At 40.3% G+C, this 17,951-nt stretch overlaps 1 protein-coding gene across 5 annotated transcripts in view; it reads right to left on the bottom strand.

The window, feature by feature from the left end:
- The window catches only part of LOC132149460 (bromodomain-containing protein 4-like), a 62,894-nt gene that overhangs the window by 3,985 nt on the left and 40,958 nt on the right, over positions 1–17,951 (bottom strand). For all 5 annotated transcript variants that reach the window (XM_059558716.1, XM_059558718.1, XM_059558717.1 and 2 more), the window contains 11 exons: positions 7,125–7,494; positions 4,500–4,637; positions 4,275–4,410; positions 3,638–3,993; positions 3,183–3,551; positions 2,962–3,090; positions 1,871–2,092; positions 1,466–1,683; positions 925–1,301; positions 674–784; positions 176–565 (listed from right to left, as the gene is read on the bottom strand). In XM_059558716.1, the coding sequence (XP_059414699.1) occupies positions 176–565; positions 674–784; positions 925–1,301; positions 1,466–1,683; positions 1,871–2,092; positions 2,962–3,090; positions 3,183–3,551; positions 3,638–3,993; positions 4,275–4,410; positions 4,500–4,637; positions 7,125–7,364 (2,686 nt within the window). In that variant the 5' untranslated portion in view covers positions 7,365–7,494. The remainder of the gene's footprint in view (positions 1–175; positions 566–673; positions 785–924; positions 1,302–1,465; positions 1,684–1,870; positions 2,093–2,961; positions 3,091–3,182; positions 3,552–3,637; positions 3,994–4,274; positions 4,411–4,499; positions 4,638–7,124; positions 7,495–17,951) is intronic.

The raw sequence follows: 17,951 nt of genomic DNA on the forward strand, positions 1-17,951 counted from the left end.
TCTACAACAGTTGAGACCAATGAGAGGTGGGCAGTGTGAAAATCGGCATGGTAGTCCAAATGTTTTGTTTTTGCAATTTTGACCCAGTGCATCCAGAAAGTATTCTACATTAATACCATGTCCTAACTAGGTTAAAAGTAATTTTTTACTTAATAAACAGGAATTTTCCACTTACCTGGGGATGGGAGGATGGGGTGCTGGTTCAGGAATGGGTGTGTCTCAGGAGCCACTGGGCCTCCTGGAGGGTGAGCGTTGAGGTGAGGTGGCGCAGGGGAGGGCGAGTCATTGGCATGGTGGGGAAGGTGCATGAGGGGCTGGACGAAGTGGGCTAGAGGGTCAAAGGGGTTTTCCAGGAGCTGTGAGGGCTCCAGAGCTGTGACGGGAGGAGGTATGTAAGCAGCGGGAGACGGATGCTGCTGCTGCAGCTTCAGCTGAACACTGGGCTGCAGTGCAGGGGTCTGGGGTTGATGGGGAACTTGCTGCTGAGGCATGCCTGGAGCCACCACCTGGTGATGAGCCTTCTTTCCTTCACCTCTCCCTCTCTTCTTCGGCTTAGAAGGCATCCCTGTGTTCAAGAAGGAAGATTTATCACGAAATGCAGCTTCTTGAACCATTTAACATTTCAAGCGCTTTAGAAATGCAGCTGTTCACGTTATGGATCTATAAGGCTCACCTGTCTCTGAGTCTTCACTTTCTGAGGAGCTGGACTCACTGCTGCTGCCCATCTCGGATGATGAGCCTTTTGTCTTTGCAGCACTCATTGCCTCCATGGACTTCTCTGGAACTGAAGGACAAGAAACAATGATCTATAAGAATATGCATACACCAGTGTCAAAACAAGTGTCTGTCCAATCCGCTGATATGGAGCACTTTTGGTAGGGCCACCAGGGCCTTAGCGTTAAAGAGATTTGTAAAATCATTCACCGGCGGGCTTCTTATTCTTGCGAAGGCAGGACGACACATATCTCTCCAGTTCCCGCAACGTAGAAGGCTTCAACGTCTCAAAGTCAATCTCAATCTCGTCTGGGTTGGAGTTCTTAAGCGAGGGTTCACGGGACTGGATGATGTGGACCACACGGCCCAGCTTGTCTCCAGGCAGCTTGTTAATGTCCAGACTCAGCTGTCTCTTTTCTTCATAGGACATAGGCTTACACTTCTCTCCAGCAGGCATGCCTGCCATTGGAGCTCCTCCACTGAGACCCAGTTCCTCCTCAGGATCCAGGCTCACCACAGGTTGCAGGGTTGGTGGAGCGGCACCTGGAGGAGCCATGGAGCGACTACCCTTACCTCCCTCCTTCTTGCTATAGGGCATAAGTCAACAAGAACTTCATTTTCAATGACACTATACAATTAATGAGTAAATAGCTAAATTCTCAGACTCTCCACACTGATAAAAGTGATTAAACCATGTAATTTTGGATACTTTCTTGCCTGAAATGTGTTTGTATAACCAAATATAGCTCACCTCAGCTTCTTGGGCTTCTTAGGCAGAGGATCCTTGTTCTTAGGCTTTCCTGGATTCTTGAGGGTAAGAGGCGGCTCCAGGATCTCTTCCAGTGCAGGCATGACTCCCGCTTTCTTTTTGTGCTTGTCTTTCTTCTTCTCCTTTTCCTTCTCTTTTTTCTTTGGTTTGCTGGCCTGAGGCTGGGACAAGGCAGCCAGCTGCTCATGAACCGCTTTCAGCTGAGCAACAAAAGAGAAGAAACAAAACGGAGATTAAATTCTTCTCAGGGGACAGTATTGCATCTTTGTAAAGTGTAAACTTGTACACTACTAGTATCTATGGTGACAGATCTTTCGGCCAGCTTGTCCTTGAAAAGACTTCTTCCTTGGGTACGTGCTGGCAAAAACGAAGCATAGATCCGCTCACCTGCTCCTGAAGCTCTGCTAGCCTCTGGGCTCTCTCCTCTTCAGAGTCATCCGTGGAGGAGTCTGATTCAGATGAGGAATCACTGGAGCTGTCCGAGGACGAGGCCGTGCCCATGGGTGGCTGTGTCTTGACAGGAGCCTGGTGGAGCACTGGCGCAGAAGTGGGTCCCAGCATTTCCTCTGGCTCATCTGGCATCTTAGCAAAACGCATCTCAAACACATCCTACAAAAAAGAGAAAACCTTTTTGGTGATCTAGTATGAGACACTTCCTATTTTTATTTAATAATTTAGCAATGTACACTTTGATCAATTCTGACAACATTATAGAAACTGTAAGAGTGGAAAATTACCGTTTTTTTTATTTTTTATTTGCTGCGTTCACAGATTTCATTCCTCAACCACTTTCACACATCTATCAATTAGGGTACGAAATTAACAGGGGCTTGGGGCCAATAAATCCACCCAAAATGAAGTTCAGGGGGAAAAAAAAACTGCTCTTCACAATTAAACTAAGTCTATTATGACTGTCGGGTGATTCAAGTAAAGATTGTAGCAATCATTTAGATCTGCTCATGTTACATTCGATTTCATTTTCCAGCATTCTGCATTACTTACACTAGACTGAAGTCATGGAACGCTTTACTGATAGGGAACGTTTTCTTTGCTTGCTTTCTGTATATAGTTTATTCACAGTTTGATGAACTTTTTTCAATCTACTAAATTAAATTACATTACATTTAGCTGAAATAAATTATTTTACTAAAATAACCATTAAATCATCCTTATTTTATGTGTAAAAAGCAATAAAGCAATTCATAAACTGTTTTTAGGTTTTGTTTACATAGCAAGAATGACTAGTCTTCTCCCAAAACACAAAAACATTTTATGCAGCCTACTGATCAACACTAATAATTATTGCATAACATTAGCAAAAATCAACAATTACTTTGCCATAATATCGCCCTGTAGTGAGTTGCTGTTCTTTATTTGTACAATTTGTAAAACTGACTATCCAGCTTGACGCCTGACAAGTAAAAACGACTTGTCATGCAAGCCTTAATGTACACAGTGTTTTGCAAGTATGTACATACCTGTAGTTTACGTGCCATAGCCACCACTTCATGGTCTGGAGGGTTGTACTTGTAACAGTTGGAGAACATTAACCGTACATCTGCTGCAAACTCCTGAGCATCTCTGTACTGTCTGTTTTCCAACTTTTCCTGTACGACCAAAGAGAAAACTGAATGAATAAGAATGGAAAGCAAAGGTGACTCATCATCCTCTGATTGAGAACCAGCAGATGCATTTTCACCTTAATAGTGCTGAGGTCCATGGGATGCTTGATGATGTCAAGGTAATCGTGTAGTCCTAAAGCATCCACATCCACTGGCTTGTAGAAGGGCCAAGCGTATGCTGCATGCTTCTTAGCAAGCATGTCTTTTACAATGCCGGAGCAGTAGCGTAGCTGCTCTTGTTGCTTGGGACTGTGGGTCCCAGTGGCAGGTGTCCAATGGTGCTGGGAGTCTGGTGCCTCTTTTTTGGATAGTTTGCTTGGTCGTGTACTATCCCGGCGCGGCAGAGTCTTTCCTGACTTTGACTCAGCAGGCGAGGACTCGTTCAGCGGGTCATTTGCAGTAGGTGTCGTGGTGTCTGCTTTCCTTTTCTGACTTTTTCTCTGTTGCTGATGAAAAAAGCGAGTGCGGACAAAGCCGCAAGATTAAAAACAAGAAGAATGACATGGTGTTTAAATGTTATGGGCCAACTTACTTTGGGAAGCATTGGGATGGGGCTTTGTAGAATAGAAGGGGTGCTCTGCTGCATGTGCACGGGCGGCAGAGTAGTTTGGGTCGGAGGAGGCACAGCCGTCATCAAGGAGACTTGTGGGTTGCAGTCTGAGGGGCCCAAAGAAAAAGGTGGCCCTAACTGAGGCGCAAGAGGAGGATGTGAAGGAAGTGAAGGTGGTACTCGAGGGGGCAAGGCTTGCATGGTGGACTGGGGAGGTAAAGTAGGCGGACCCTGTGGTGGTCCTCTCGTTTGTGGCCCAGGGGCAAGACTGGAAAGGCCACGTGTTTGAGGGTTTGTATGCGTAGACTCCAGGCCAGGTGCAATCTTCAGGTTCATGTCTAATAATACAGAGACACAGAATATGGAGTGATTAATTAATTTTAAAGCCATTGCATGGATCTTGACGTCCAGCATAATGGGTGGAACTAGACACTCCTAAATACATCCTAACCCTACTCATACACTTTCGGGAGCTGGATGTCATTTGGCTCTGCAGTGAGCACTATTTGGGACAGACAGTGAAGCTCAACTGATATTCTGGCCACAGCAGTTGTGCAATATCCATAAAGGTGCAGCAGTGTGAGTGGCCCTCAGGTAAGAGAGAGTATGAGACTTATACCTGGATCCTTCCTGCCCCGGCCACGACCCTTGCCGGATGTGGTCGTCAACTCAATCTCCTGCTGGGGCATCTCTGAAATCTTGTGGAGGAAAGCCTTCTCCAGAGCTTCTGCCATTAAGACTATGTCATCCCCAGACTGCAGGGGGCGACAAATACCATTAACCACACGCCTAAACACACCACTATGATCCATTATAAATGATGAGCAGAAATGTGAACCAGTACCTTATTGTAAATGTAACAGTTAGTAAACATGGTGTTGAAGTCTTGAATACATTCTTGGGCATTGACGTAGTAATTGTTCTCTAGGCGTTTCTTGATTGTTCCCATGTCCATAGGATTTTTGATTATCTTGTAATAGTCCTAGTGAGAGGAGGTTTTAAAAAGTCAGCATAACACATCACAATCCATAACGACCTTATTGTTTTACAATAACAGCAAGCAGCTTTGAGACTTTCCATGGGGAAAGTTTTGATCTCAAAAGGTGCCTTTCACACACACACACACACACAACACTGCAGTCAAATAAAACTGTTGGCATGCCAACTGGCTACTGTAAACAACAGCTCACAACACATGCCCTGACTTTGGAGTCCTGTGATTGCTTTACTGTTTTGAAACTGACATTGATGAGCGGTGCTACGTGTAAAAGCTGAAATTCTTTTAACTTGACAACGTCTTGAAAACACGGTGCTCATGTGCAAGATGCTGCAAAACATGCAAGACGCATGAGTGTAATGGTTATACATGTCCACCTAGCCTGGAAAAGTAGCGCTAGCAATAGAAAAACGTATTCTGTGTGGATGTCCATAAAAGTACTCAAAAGCTCCTTTTCCACCAATAGAGTGATGATGCACAATCCCTGTTCCACCATTCCCATCACAGGAAAGACAGCTCTGAGCCAGAGAAACAGGCTCTGCAACAGCCACAACAACCTGCTGGTCTTGAATTAGGAGCTGCTAACGACAGAGGGCAGGAAAATGACCTCACCAAGTTTTCAAAACACAGACACTCGTCCTGGCAAATCTAATGACAAACAAAACTAGATTGCATGTAAACTGCAAATACTGCTGGCTCTGTCACAAATTGTGTATGCTCCTCTATATTAAGTCGCTTTGGATAAAACTTTAGCATGTATACACAATCAGACTACAATTGGCCTCGGTGTTGTGTACACGCTCTGAAAGTGTAAGTGTCTTCCGTAGATCCTGTACTGTGCTCTTTTTGCTGTGAAATCTTTACTAATTTTCATAAAGTGAACTTAAAAAATAACTATTATATTGTTAGTAATATTGAATAAAATAACATTTGCTGGACTGAAGCAATTTAGGTTTACTTGACTATCCATACATCATTGTTGATGTCTCAATCATGATTGCACTATACCAGGGTTCCTCAAATCTTGTCCTGGAGGGCCAATGCTCTTTAGAGTTTAGCTCCAACCCCGATCAAACTCCCCTACCTGTGATTTTCTAATGATCCTGAAGACACTGATTAGGTGTGTTTGATTAGAGTTAGAGCTAAACTCTGCAGGAAAGTGGATCTTGTGGGCCAGATTTGAGGATCCCAAGTGTTATCAAAAGACCCGTACTTCGGTACCAAGTCGGTACTAAAAAAATGAAAATGTCACGGTACCAGGTTTCTTTAAGTACCGTTGGTACCGAGTACCTGTTCAACCCGGTTCTTGATGCATACAGCGCTATGATTTCCGCGAAGTAGAAAGCGCAGACGGAATCTCAAAATCCAGTCATGAAAATGAAACTTACATTTTAATAATGGTCAGTCACGGAGTTACGGAGTCAGTCGAAGTTAGCATAAATTAATCAAATCTCAATATGGACCAGTATCTGTAAATGTTAAGCCGCAAAAGTTGGTTGAAATCTGAATCCTGCATGTTCTGCGCGTCTATGTGTGAATGAATGAATGTCAGAGACGTGCGGGTTTGTTTACTTCATAGACTGAAGCGCGGGACGCTTGCAGTAATGAGGGCATAAATACATAAAAAACATCACCAGAACTGTTCTGAGTCACTTCACAAGTATTTTACCGTTTCATTTGAGTAAAACCATAAATTACACAATATTTCTTCCATGTTTTAATTTTAATAGCAGATCCCCTTTATTTACCAAAAAAAAAAGTGTTTAAATTTCATTAATTTAAAGACAAATTAAATTTGTTTGAAACTTGTTCACTGTTTTTCATAATTATATTACATGTAGAAAAACTTTAAACACAATTGTAAATAAGTATAAAGAATGTCATTGGTTTTATTTTTAGTTATAAAAAGTGTTTTTTTTTTATTTGCATATTTTTGGGTTTTGCTTTGGTATTGAAATAGGTACCGAGAACCGTGGATTTTCACTGGTATCGGTACCGAATACTGAAATTTTGGTACCGTGACAACACTATTATACTGTCTATTTTGCACCCCCCCAATAAAACAACTGTGCTTTGGTCATAAAATTAAGAATTCAAAATCATCTCACTAAGACAAATTATTGGGAGAAAAAGTGGAAAAAAATGTATGCCAAACTTTTTTATGTATATATGTATATATATATATATATTATCTAAAGTAAAAAATGACAAATTGTTCAATTTAAAAGATAGCTTCTTTTGATTCATCTTTTATATGTCAGGCTTTGAAAAATCCTGCAGGTTATGAAGAAACCTATTCTTTAAATGCAGTGCAGTTCAAAGACCAAATAGCACATCATCATTAAGAAGATCTGCTCCAGTATGACAACTAGCACCAAAACAATTGTAGTAAAAGACAGTCCAGCTAAGCTGTCTGATAGGATCTGCTCCTCAGACATAACAGGACTGTAAATGAACAGTTGGTTCACTCACAGGCAGATTCAGCTTAATGGCGTCAACAGGAGAATGGAAAGGCCAAGCGAACTGGTGCTTCCAAAGAGTCTTCATCACCACCTTCAGCAGGTACTGCAGCTGGTTGGTCTGGCGCTTGGCTCGGGAAGGGTTAATGGTTTCTGGGGGGCAGGGGTTGTAGAAGCTAGAGGCTTGGGACAAGGGCTGCCCCTGACTGATGCTGCTCCCCGACATCTGCATTGCATCCAGGCCGTCCCCCATAATGGTGGGATGGATCGCGGGCAGAGGGACGGGAGGGGGTGGGGCAGGACACCACTCGTTCAGTCTCGAGCCGGGCGCGGGCTCCACAGGGAGAGCACCGCTAATTCCATTGCACTCCTCGCTGGGCTCTCTGTGAAGGAAGCAAATCACAGTCATTAGCTCTTTAATTTGCATCTATGCCATCTGCATCAGATCCATCACTGTAATCATCACTATCATCTCAATTATACTTAACTACCAGCACACATCCTCTCTGCCCCCCAAAACAGCATTATTCAAATGGTTCATGTTTGCTTAAGTAATTGCCCCTGGATTCTCTAATTATCCTCCGATGTGGTCTGAATCATTGACATCGTCTGCAAAGTCTCATACTGGGTTTGGGACAGCTGTTATTACTCTGTAACTCATCCATGTCTGGCCAGCTGTGGGACAAGCATAGCATTTTTTATTTTTATATTTTAGATTTAATTACTGACATGGATTCTAGCAATGTTGTCAATTCTTGCAATTGTGAAGTGCATCTGTGTGAAATGGACTTTAAGTCAACTAAATGATTGGAGAAGTCTGGCATGCATCTGAGACATGACTTCCAGTCATTTCACTGGAAGATCAAGTTATTACATAAAATTACGAGGTCAAAAAAAGCATAGTTAAACTGATCAATAACATGCATTTATAGAAACTATATAAGGTGAATTTTCATTTAATGCTGACTTTAACATTGAAACCTAAACTTGATTCAGCTGATACCTAAAAACTTCTTTGCTTATCTGTCCTCTCACTTGTCATGTTTCTTTAATATTTTTTTAATTAAAAATGTTAGTGCAACAAACAATTCTATTAGCAACCAGTTACTTAAATTCCATGAGAAAATGCTGTTTACTTCACTGAATAACACTTGAAGGTCACATTTTCAACAACATTTTGATGTGAAAATATAGTGATGACAGCAAAAGTTATCTGGTACTGGTATCGACTACTGAAATTGACAAACGGAAGAAAACAAGCTTTTGCTTTAGAATTTTAAGCCATAGGCTATAGCTTTCAGGCTAGTGATTTACATTACAGAAAAGTATGCTTATTAAAAACAAGCACTATGGCTTACTATGGGCTGGCCAGTGACTGGCACTTTGGTTCGGTAAGATGATCAGATAATTGTGCTTGAGTAAGGGAAAAACAAAGAGATCGAGGGAAGAGGAGAAGAGAGAGTGCGAGCGCACAGTAGTGTCAGCTCATCAACATGACGTGACCAGGTGACCTCACCTCCAAATTAAGCCCCATCACAGAGTAATGTGGGAGAGTACAGCTGGTGTGGTGCGCAGCAGACAAAACCATCCTGCACCTCCACAATCAATTCTTGCTCTTCAGCCAGTTGTTTTTCGATTTTCGAAAGCATGTTAAAGGTCAGTCTGGTAATTTATTACCAAAGAAGGGCCCAAATGTCTTTGTCTCACTAGTAAATCAGCCCCCCCCACTACTACCGCTGCCCGGGTAATCTGGCATTCCCCACACTTACACTTCCTGCTAATGAAACCTCATGTCACCTCATACTGCTGTCTACAGCATTCGACTATCTTTCTACAAGCTCACAGGTTTTCAAGAGAAAACTGTAAACAACAGTAATGCAGCACTACTACCGAAAGTATTACTCGGGTGACTCAACTGAAAAATGCTTCAGGTTTAGACAGTAGTAAATAATCAGAATGGGAACATTCAGAGTGAACTGGATGTCTCTGTGCTGAAAGAAATGAGAAAACCGGATCAGAGGAATGCGTTATGACATCTGATGAAGTGTGCGGACAGACTGCTACTCCCCAGCAACATGTATCTCACAGTAAAACAAGTGCTGTAGAGACTCATTGGCACAGTCCCCCAGACTCCTGTCAAGGCTTCATAAAACATGATACACCAGAATGCATTCAGTCGGGATGAGTCCACAATGACTGCCATTCCTGAATTAAGAATGACTGAGAGGGGAAAGAAAAAAAAAACACCACCTCCACAAACTTCACCTAGCATAATCTGAATAACAAATTGTTAATCTGAATTTGCTACAGTAGTATAAAGCAAAATTAATCCAGTCTCTGTCAAAGTGTCCTCCAGTGTGCTTTTCTTTAGTCAAATTAGGGGTATTTACTGCTGCAGGTCAGAGAATAAAAAGGAAGTGAACATGTGATCTGTCATTTAATGTACACAAGCTTTGGCTGTATTAAAACAGCAGTTGTAATGATTTTGCAGCACAGCAGTTGCCAAGTGTCCAGGCACATCTCTCACTGACACACTTCATTTCACTTCTCTTTTAGCTTCTTGTTGCAGCATTCAATCATGATATTAGGCTATTCGGTGGGTTTCAATCATGAAACCTGAGCAGAACAAATTCAAAGTTGTTCATAAAAACCCATGCAAGTTTACACACAAACTCTGTTGGAATCAGCAGCTGAAATAGTTTTGGAAAATTCTGAAATTGCATGAATGGCACATTTCAACTACAGAACAGCAATATTCAACAAAAGGTGGAAAGTTTGCTGGTATGAAATAAACATACAAAATGAGCGTAGAACAAACTGAATATAAATAGTTTTGTACTTTCTGTAAACTAGGGGGTTTCTATTATCCAATGCAGACCCGTCAAAACTCAGTAGAGTCAGTTTTCAGAAGAAATCCAGGATCTGCAGTGAAGTTTCCTGGATTGGCCGACAGTCTGTGACTGTATAACTTCAGAACAGGATGTGTGTGAAAAAGTGTTCTTAAGTGTGTTTGAGGGCAAATATTTATTTTGCGTCTGGCAGAGCCTGTAGTTGCTGTGAGGGTCTACGTGTGGACCAGCATCCTTCGGTCTTCATGCTGTGGATCTCTGGAGAGCTCAGGATGTGGAAGTTCAGCTCCGAGTTAACGTCACTGCTCCAATTAGCTCTGTTATGGGGGACATCATGTCCAAGTCGGTACACAAAGAGCACAAGAATAATCTTCAGCCCAAGGCCACAAGCACACACATAAAAGCACAGAGCTAACAATACCCCAAACTATGGAGGAAATGCAACCAAAACAGGGTGGGCTGGGACTGAGTTGAATTACCTCGCAGTAGGGCTAGGCGATATGAACAAAAATTTATATCTCTATTTTTTGACTGATTTGCGGTATAAGGTATATATCTCTGGAGTTGGCATTTGGATTAAACAAATAAACAAGTTAATGTAACCATGTAGGCATAAAGTGGTGAAAATTATTTGATCCCAATCTGATTTTGTAAGTTTGCCCACTTAAAATAAAAAAGGTTTATCATCTTTATGGTAGGTTTATTTTAACTGATACAGACAGACTATCAAAAAAAAAAAGAAAGAGGAAAAGCAGCATACAAATGTAAAAAAAAAAAAAAAAAAAAAAAAGATTCATTTCATCGAGTATAATAAGTATTTGATCCCCAAACAAAACATGACTTAGTACTTTGTGCAGAAACCCTTGTTGGCAAGCACTGTACACATGTAATACATTTCTTGTAGTTGGTCACCAGGTTTGCACACAACTCGTGAGGGATTTTGATCCACTGTAAATCCTTAAGGTTTCTTGGCTGTCTCTTGGAATCTCAAAGCTTCAGCTCCCTATAGGATTCAATTCTATAGGACTGAAGTCTGGAGTCCGGCTAGGTGTCTCCATGACCTTAATGTGCTTCTTCTTGAGCCACTCCTTTGTTGCCTTGGTGTTATGTTTCGGGTCATTGTCATGCTGGAAGACCCATCCATGACCCATCCTCAGTGTTCTGGCTAAGGGAAGGAGGTTCTCGTCCAAGAGCTTACAGTATATGGCCCTGTACCCTTAGCAGAAAAACAGCCCTACAGCATAATGATTTCACTTCCATGCTTGACTGTAGGGATGGTGTTCTTGGAGTCATAGTCAGCATTTCTCTCCCTCCACACACAATGAGTCGAGTTTATGACAAAGAGCTCAATTTTAGTCTCATTTGACCACTGCACTTTCTCCCAAGCCTTCTCGGAATCATTGAGATGGTTCTGCTGCTGGTCGGTAGGGGATCAAATATTTTATTTTATAATATTTTTCCCACTGTATATTAAGTGCAAAAAAAACTTTAAATCACATTACATTCTAACATTGTAACACTGCAATTGAAAAACAAAAATAATGCTTTTAAAGCAGAAGTTAAATTCACCAAACTAAAAAAAGAAAATACAAAAAGGCACAGACTAATGGAGTAAAAAGGCTATTTTGATTACCCCATTAGTCACTTACAGTCAGTGCATCATACAAATACACTTGTAGGTTTAAAATTCTACGTCACATTTATTGTGCACCTACAAATATTTCAGTAAAATTTATATTTTAGTCAGAGTTATTGCACTCCAATTTCATCGAGCTCTGTCTGTTTGGCGCGCATGCGCTCGGCAGCACTTGTTCTAAATGAAGTCTGTGAAGTGCAGCGAAGAATTGCAAAGCAAAACCTCATGCACTTCTGACAGCAAAATGGATATTTCCATGGCTTTCTAACTTTTTTTTCAGATGCGCTTGTATCGAATGACTGTACATCGATACATCAATATATTGTAACAAACTTGATATACTCCCCTGCACTATCCCGCAGGTCCTCTGACACGACATATTCAGGCTGCCACACATTTCACTTCTTTTCCGAGTCTAAATGCATCTGTATACGCACAAAGCAGTTTTTTTTTTTATATCTGACTAACAGCATTCCTGATGACTCACCTAGTGACGAGAGAAACAGTGGGTAGATCACATGACCACTGTTTCAACCCTAGAGCACAGACTCAGAAAGAGGAAACTGCCAGCATGACTAGTCAGGAAAGAATGCCAAACCGTCTGTTACCAGTAAATGCTCACCCATACGCCGCTCCAGGGAAACATTCAGGACCTCCCAAAAAAATCAAGTTAGAACTCATAGATGAATGCACGTCACACAAAGTTGACCTAATTACACTTCACTTATACAATTATTTTAACTTTGTTCACCAGAGAGTCCTGAAGAAAATTTATCACAACAAATCAGCTAAATAAAACGATTTCTGAAGGATCACATGACACTGAAGACTGGAATAATGATGCTGGAAAATCATGAATAAATTACATTTGACTATTCAAATGGAAAACAGTTATGTGAAATTGAAATACTATTTTCACAATATTACTGTTTTTACTGTATTTTTTCATCAAATAAATGCAGACTTGGTGAGCACTACAGCCATTAATTTTGAAAAAAGTTTTGAAAAAAGTGTATACTTCAATGTTTCAGGTTCAACAACGATACTGTAATCACATACTATGGCTTTCTGTTCATTACCACAGACAACAATTTTGATCAGTCTCTCAGTCTGTAAGGATAAATAATTGAAACCTATGAAGCTCTGCATTCAAAAAGTTTAAAAGCCAGTGTCTTGTACCCCAGCAGACAAGTTATACCAGAATTAATCTCACAAGACACAAACTCACAATAAAATAAGACTTTTTGCAATTGCAAAAAAATATAATAATAATAATGTCAGATTTGTGAGATGTAAATTTGCAACAGCGAGAACAAGGAATTGTGAGATAAGTCACAGTTACGGTGTTTTATTTTTTTATTTGGTGGCAAAACAGTCTTCCATAGGTACTTTACTAAAAAGACGGGTTTATAATGTAAGTGTTACATTTTAGCCATAGGAACTCCCACTCGAGTTGGTTCACCATCCTTCCCATGATACCGGAGTAACTATACCTGGCCAAGATAACGGCAAGATTTACAAAGCCAAAGTCAGCAAGTTCACTCTGAGTGTAAACTTCGATGCACATAACTTATCAACAGCAGTCTACTTATAACTGCTGACAGTTAATGTGCCTCCAGTTGCACATTAACAGCATTGTTTGATTACAGTACAGTACAGAAATATCACTATGTCAAACACTGGGTTTCCAGTTACCTGAACTGAACTGAATTAAACAGGACTGACACCCAAAATGACATCACAAAAGCTGTTGATAGAGCTCAACTACAATTTACCCAGAACTTTTCTTTAAAGCCAAGATGTCTCTTGCATTCTCCTAGTTATAAACCACCATGCTTAAGGGTTTGATACGGAAGAGCTCCCAAACAGAACAAACACATCAGGAAATCACGCGCCAATGTGAGACAAAACACACACCAGCTGTCTTGTACCAGCAACACCCAAGTGAGCTTTTGTGACTGCAGTGAAAGTGGAGTGATCTCACACACACACACACACACACACACACAGTCTGTACAGAAAACTCATGAGCAATCCAGGAAGAGCTCGCACTTAAGTGACAGACTGGAGCTGGGAGCACTAGACAACCTCACCATGAGTTTACTTCAGCTGATTCAGCACGCACACCGATTGCCAATACCCACCAAATCTGTGTGGTGCATTAACTTTCATTCAATACGCTTACAAAGATTAACAGCCAAATAATTCATTTTTCCATAAAAAACAAACTGCATTAACAACTCAGTTTTTTTCCAGCTGTTTAGGGCAGGTTTTACGTTAACTCGCTCTACAGAGGTTTAAAATAACAGTCAACAGACTATTATCATCAATTGACAACTCTGCGTGTATAGTGTGTTGAAGAAGAAACATGAATAAACTTTAGTTAAACCAATGTACGTCAGGCTCTGGATTTTCCAATTTTATTAGGAGAACACACACAGTAAAAAGGGCTGTCAAGATTAAATAATTGTCTGATCAGTTACTTCATCTAACCCCAATCATTTCAGAAATCATTTGAGAAATATGATGTTGCCTTTCACAAACAACTATTTCTAAAAGTCATGGAGCAATGTTGGCAAGTTTCTGTTTGCACTGCTCGATCTCGGTGTTCGAGTGACTGTCTGTAGCTGTGTGTGTGTGGACACATGAAAAACAGACACAGAAATAAGAGAACAGATTAAGGTTGGGTGATGTCTACCAAACTGGCATCGGACGATGTCTACAGTGAAACATTGTGATGGACGATGACATCGGGGGGGCAGGGTTAGGGGTGTGCCCAAAGCGTGAAACAAATAACGCGTTCTACGGAGGCACTAAAAGGTAAGCCGCTTGCTAGCAGTAGCCTGTTGCATTACAGTACATGAAAGTTCACTTAACACACACAAACACACACACACACACTAGTGTTGGGCGATATGGTCATTTTTCAAATCGCCATATCGTCAGCCCATGAGATCGACGATACACAATATTATCGAGCATGGGTGGAGCAAGAGAGAGACTCTTTGTTCTTGTCCTAGCATAACTATTTGGTGTTTTAAACCGCGCAGGTGTGCGAGAGAGAGCCTATGGAGTCACCAATAATCAAAAAATAATAATCAATAATCAAACATACTGACTGATTTAACTAACCTTAAATATAAAAATACTGTATTTAAAACAGCTAGTTCATACATAGTCGGACGCAACTGTCATATCGCACATCCGCATCTGCGCAGGGAAGTTATCAGTCTAAATGTTCTGCAAAATCAGTCAACGGTGAAAATCAATAGCAGATTTCATTTAAAGTCCAACAGTTAAACACTAATATTGGGCATAAACGAACATTTAAATATAAAGTATTTAAAACAGGTAAGTTGATATATTTGTAGTATAGTTGAATTGAACTGATGCATCAGTCATACAGCGCTCCGGACCGCGCGCCTCATGACGAGTCTGACGCACCGTCACAGAAACAAGAATGAGATGCATTTTAACATAACTGTGGCATTAAACTCAGTTAGTGAGGGGTCGTTTAATATATTGCACATACAGTATATAGGCCGTTTAGATTACTTGTTAAAGTGCAATGAAACACCTTATATCTGCAGACAATGTACGTCTGTTTGTGGATGGAGACTTTGTAACGGCCAAAACTATGTATTTTGCATGCATCACATTATAGTGCGGTGTGCATGAAAATAATAACAAGGCGGCAGATTGAACTTATCAATAGTGGTTCTCACGTAGTCCTTCTACGTCATCACCACATAGTGTGTTTTATAAGTTAAGTGATCAGTCTTTAAGAAAAGGACAACGTGAGAACCATGCACTATGGATGACAAATTTGCTCTGCCGCCTTGTTAATTATTTTGTCTTTACTTTATTTGTGACACCAAGAAAGAGTTAATCTCTCATTTATGAGAAGAGCGCGTTGCCGTATACCAGCCCTTAAATGTGTGGGACACCAACTCAACATTTTCTATCTCTTTCATTTCATGGATTTAACGAATTATCCGAGTCAAAGCGTTACAACTTCACCGACCACATGCTCTAATCCTCCTGTGCATGCGAGGTGTGTGTGTGAAATGCGGGCAGTGAAGTTAAGTGAAATAGCTGGGCAGTTTAAAAGCCGAATTATAATAAGCAGCCTAATAAAAATAAAAATAATAGTTATTATTATTATAATTTAATACATTAATAGGAAAATGAGCCTAATATCGTCTTGATTATCGACAGAGAATTCTGCTTATGTCGATATCTCTGACGATCGTCGATACACGATACTATCGTCTCTCGGCAAAACCCTAACACACACACACACACACAGTAAGGAGAAATGTCTGTTTGGACGATGACAAATGATTTGCCGATCCTGAGCACCAATGACAAACATCTAATCTTAGCCAAAGTGTGGTAAGTACTGACGCTCCATAGTACAGAGTCCTTGTGATCGCGAATCTCGAAAGTGAAATCGAAAATGGTTTCAATAGCAGCTCCCTGATGCCTGTAATTTATATACAGTCGCCTATACTTGCCCATAGATATAACTGTGAGAAAAGGTACTGAAATATATATATATATTTTTTTTAATCTTCCATCTCGTAGAATATTTATTCCCTTAAGGGTTTCCGCCTGGCGATTCTCTATCGGGCCAAACCTAGAAAAGATACAATAACAAAAAATATTGTACAGGCAAATACTGTACTGTTCACCTTTCTCAAAATATTAGAATAAAAATTTAAGTATTGGGGTGGGAGTTTATATGTAGAAGGGAACTGACTGTTTTCAGAAACATTTCAATATTTTTTCCCTCTTACCTCCTGCTCCTCTATTAGTATCATGATTAAAATGCAGTGGTTGCATCTAATTTTACACACACACACACACACACACACACACACACACACACACACACATCTATATATAAAACAAATATTTCAAAGGATATGAAAATAGAAACTACTAGTTTTATATTATAACATTTCGCAAGATTATGGTTTATGTATTTATTATCAAATAAATGCAGCCTTGATAAGTAAGAGAGACTTCTTTAAAAAAAAAAAAAAACATAAGTCTTACTGATCCCAAACATTTGAACGGTAGTTTGAGTGTCATATATAAATATTTACTTAGGTGTTTATAGGTGCAAAGTAACAACTTGCAAAGAATTCAGTTTATATCACAATCATTTGTAACAATTATTTTCAAAACAATGTGCATTAAAAAAAATTGTATGACAAAGCCATAAAACTGACAATTGCCACAATAATGAAAATTGTCAATGCCCTAAAACTGACAATTAATCAATCACATTTCCTAATTAATTGTCAGCCAAATTTCATCATTGTGACAGCCGTAGTATTAGCTATAATTACTGCATAACTATTTTGTTGGTATATTAAAACAGATAAACCTTTATCAAGCAAAGATTTATCAATAAATGACAGAATCACTCTTAAAAAAAACAAAAAACAACAACGAAATGATTTAATAAGCACTGCACCATAGACCATGAGTTTTAACATAACTAGATCCTGGCTAACACCAATAATTAGATCCAAAGCTCTGATTGAGAAGTTTTTAAAAGCCCTGTGCATAACACTGTGAACAACAAACATCACAGACAGTAATGGTGCTATTCCACTGAGTGGTACGACTGGGCTCGGTTTGAGTTACCACTGCAGCGTAGTAATGCTTTAGAGTGACTCGGGATTATTCACAAGTCTTTACAGTAGCGCCGCCTTTACTGCAGCGACTCGTGAAAAACCTTTTCATTCCGCGTCGCCCCATCAAGCTCTCGCTGAATCTGCTCCTCTGCTATCAACCAGAGGAACGTCTGTACTTCCTCAACAGACAACGACAGTCATTTTTGGGTTTTTAAAAAGGTGCGCTCTTTAAAAGAGCTACGTTCAATCCTTTGCTGGCTGTGCGGATTTAAATCTAGCGGTTCTTTTATGTCTGTGTCGCAAGTTCAGTGATGCAGGTAGTGACAATTCTCTCCGGCCAATCCGTGATCAGCAAAGTTTACACGTCACGTTTTGGTAACGGTACGGTTCACCTGGAACTAGGGCTGTGCGATTTGGACAAAAAAACCCTACTGTGATTTCTTTGATAAATTTTGCCTTTTCAATTTTAATCACTATTTTGACACACACAGACATGTAATAAATGCATTCAGTATGAATTCGAAACATATTTCCAAAAGTAAACCAATTAGAGCTTTATCAAAAAGTTGTAAAATGTCTCTAGAACAGACCTAACTCAAAATAATCAACAAGTAAAGGTGTGACAAAATGTCTAGACTAGGGCTGCACGATATTGGGAAAAAATTACATTGCGATTTTTATTTTTCTGCGATATACATTGCGATATG

This window comes from Carassius carassius, chromosome 9 (genome assembly GCF_963082965.1).
Source record: "Carassius carassius chromosome 9, fCarCar2.1, whole genome shotgun sequence".
NCBI lineage: Eukaryota > Metazoa > Chordata > Actinopteri > Cypriniformes > Cyprinidae > Carassius > Carassius carassius.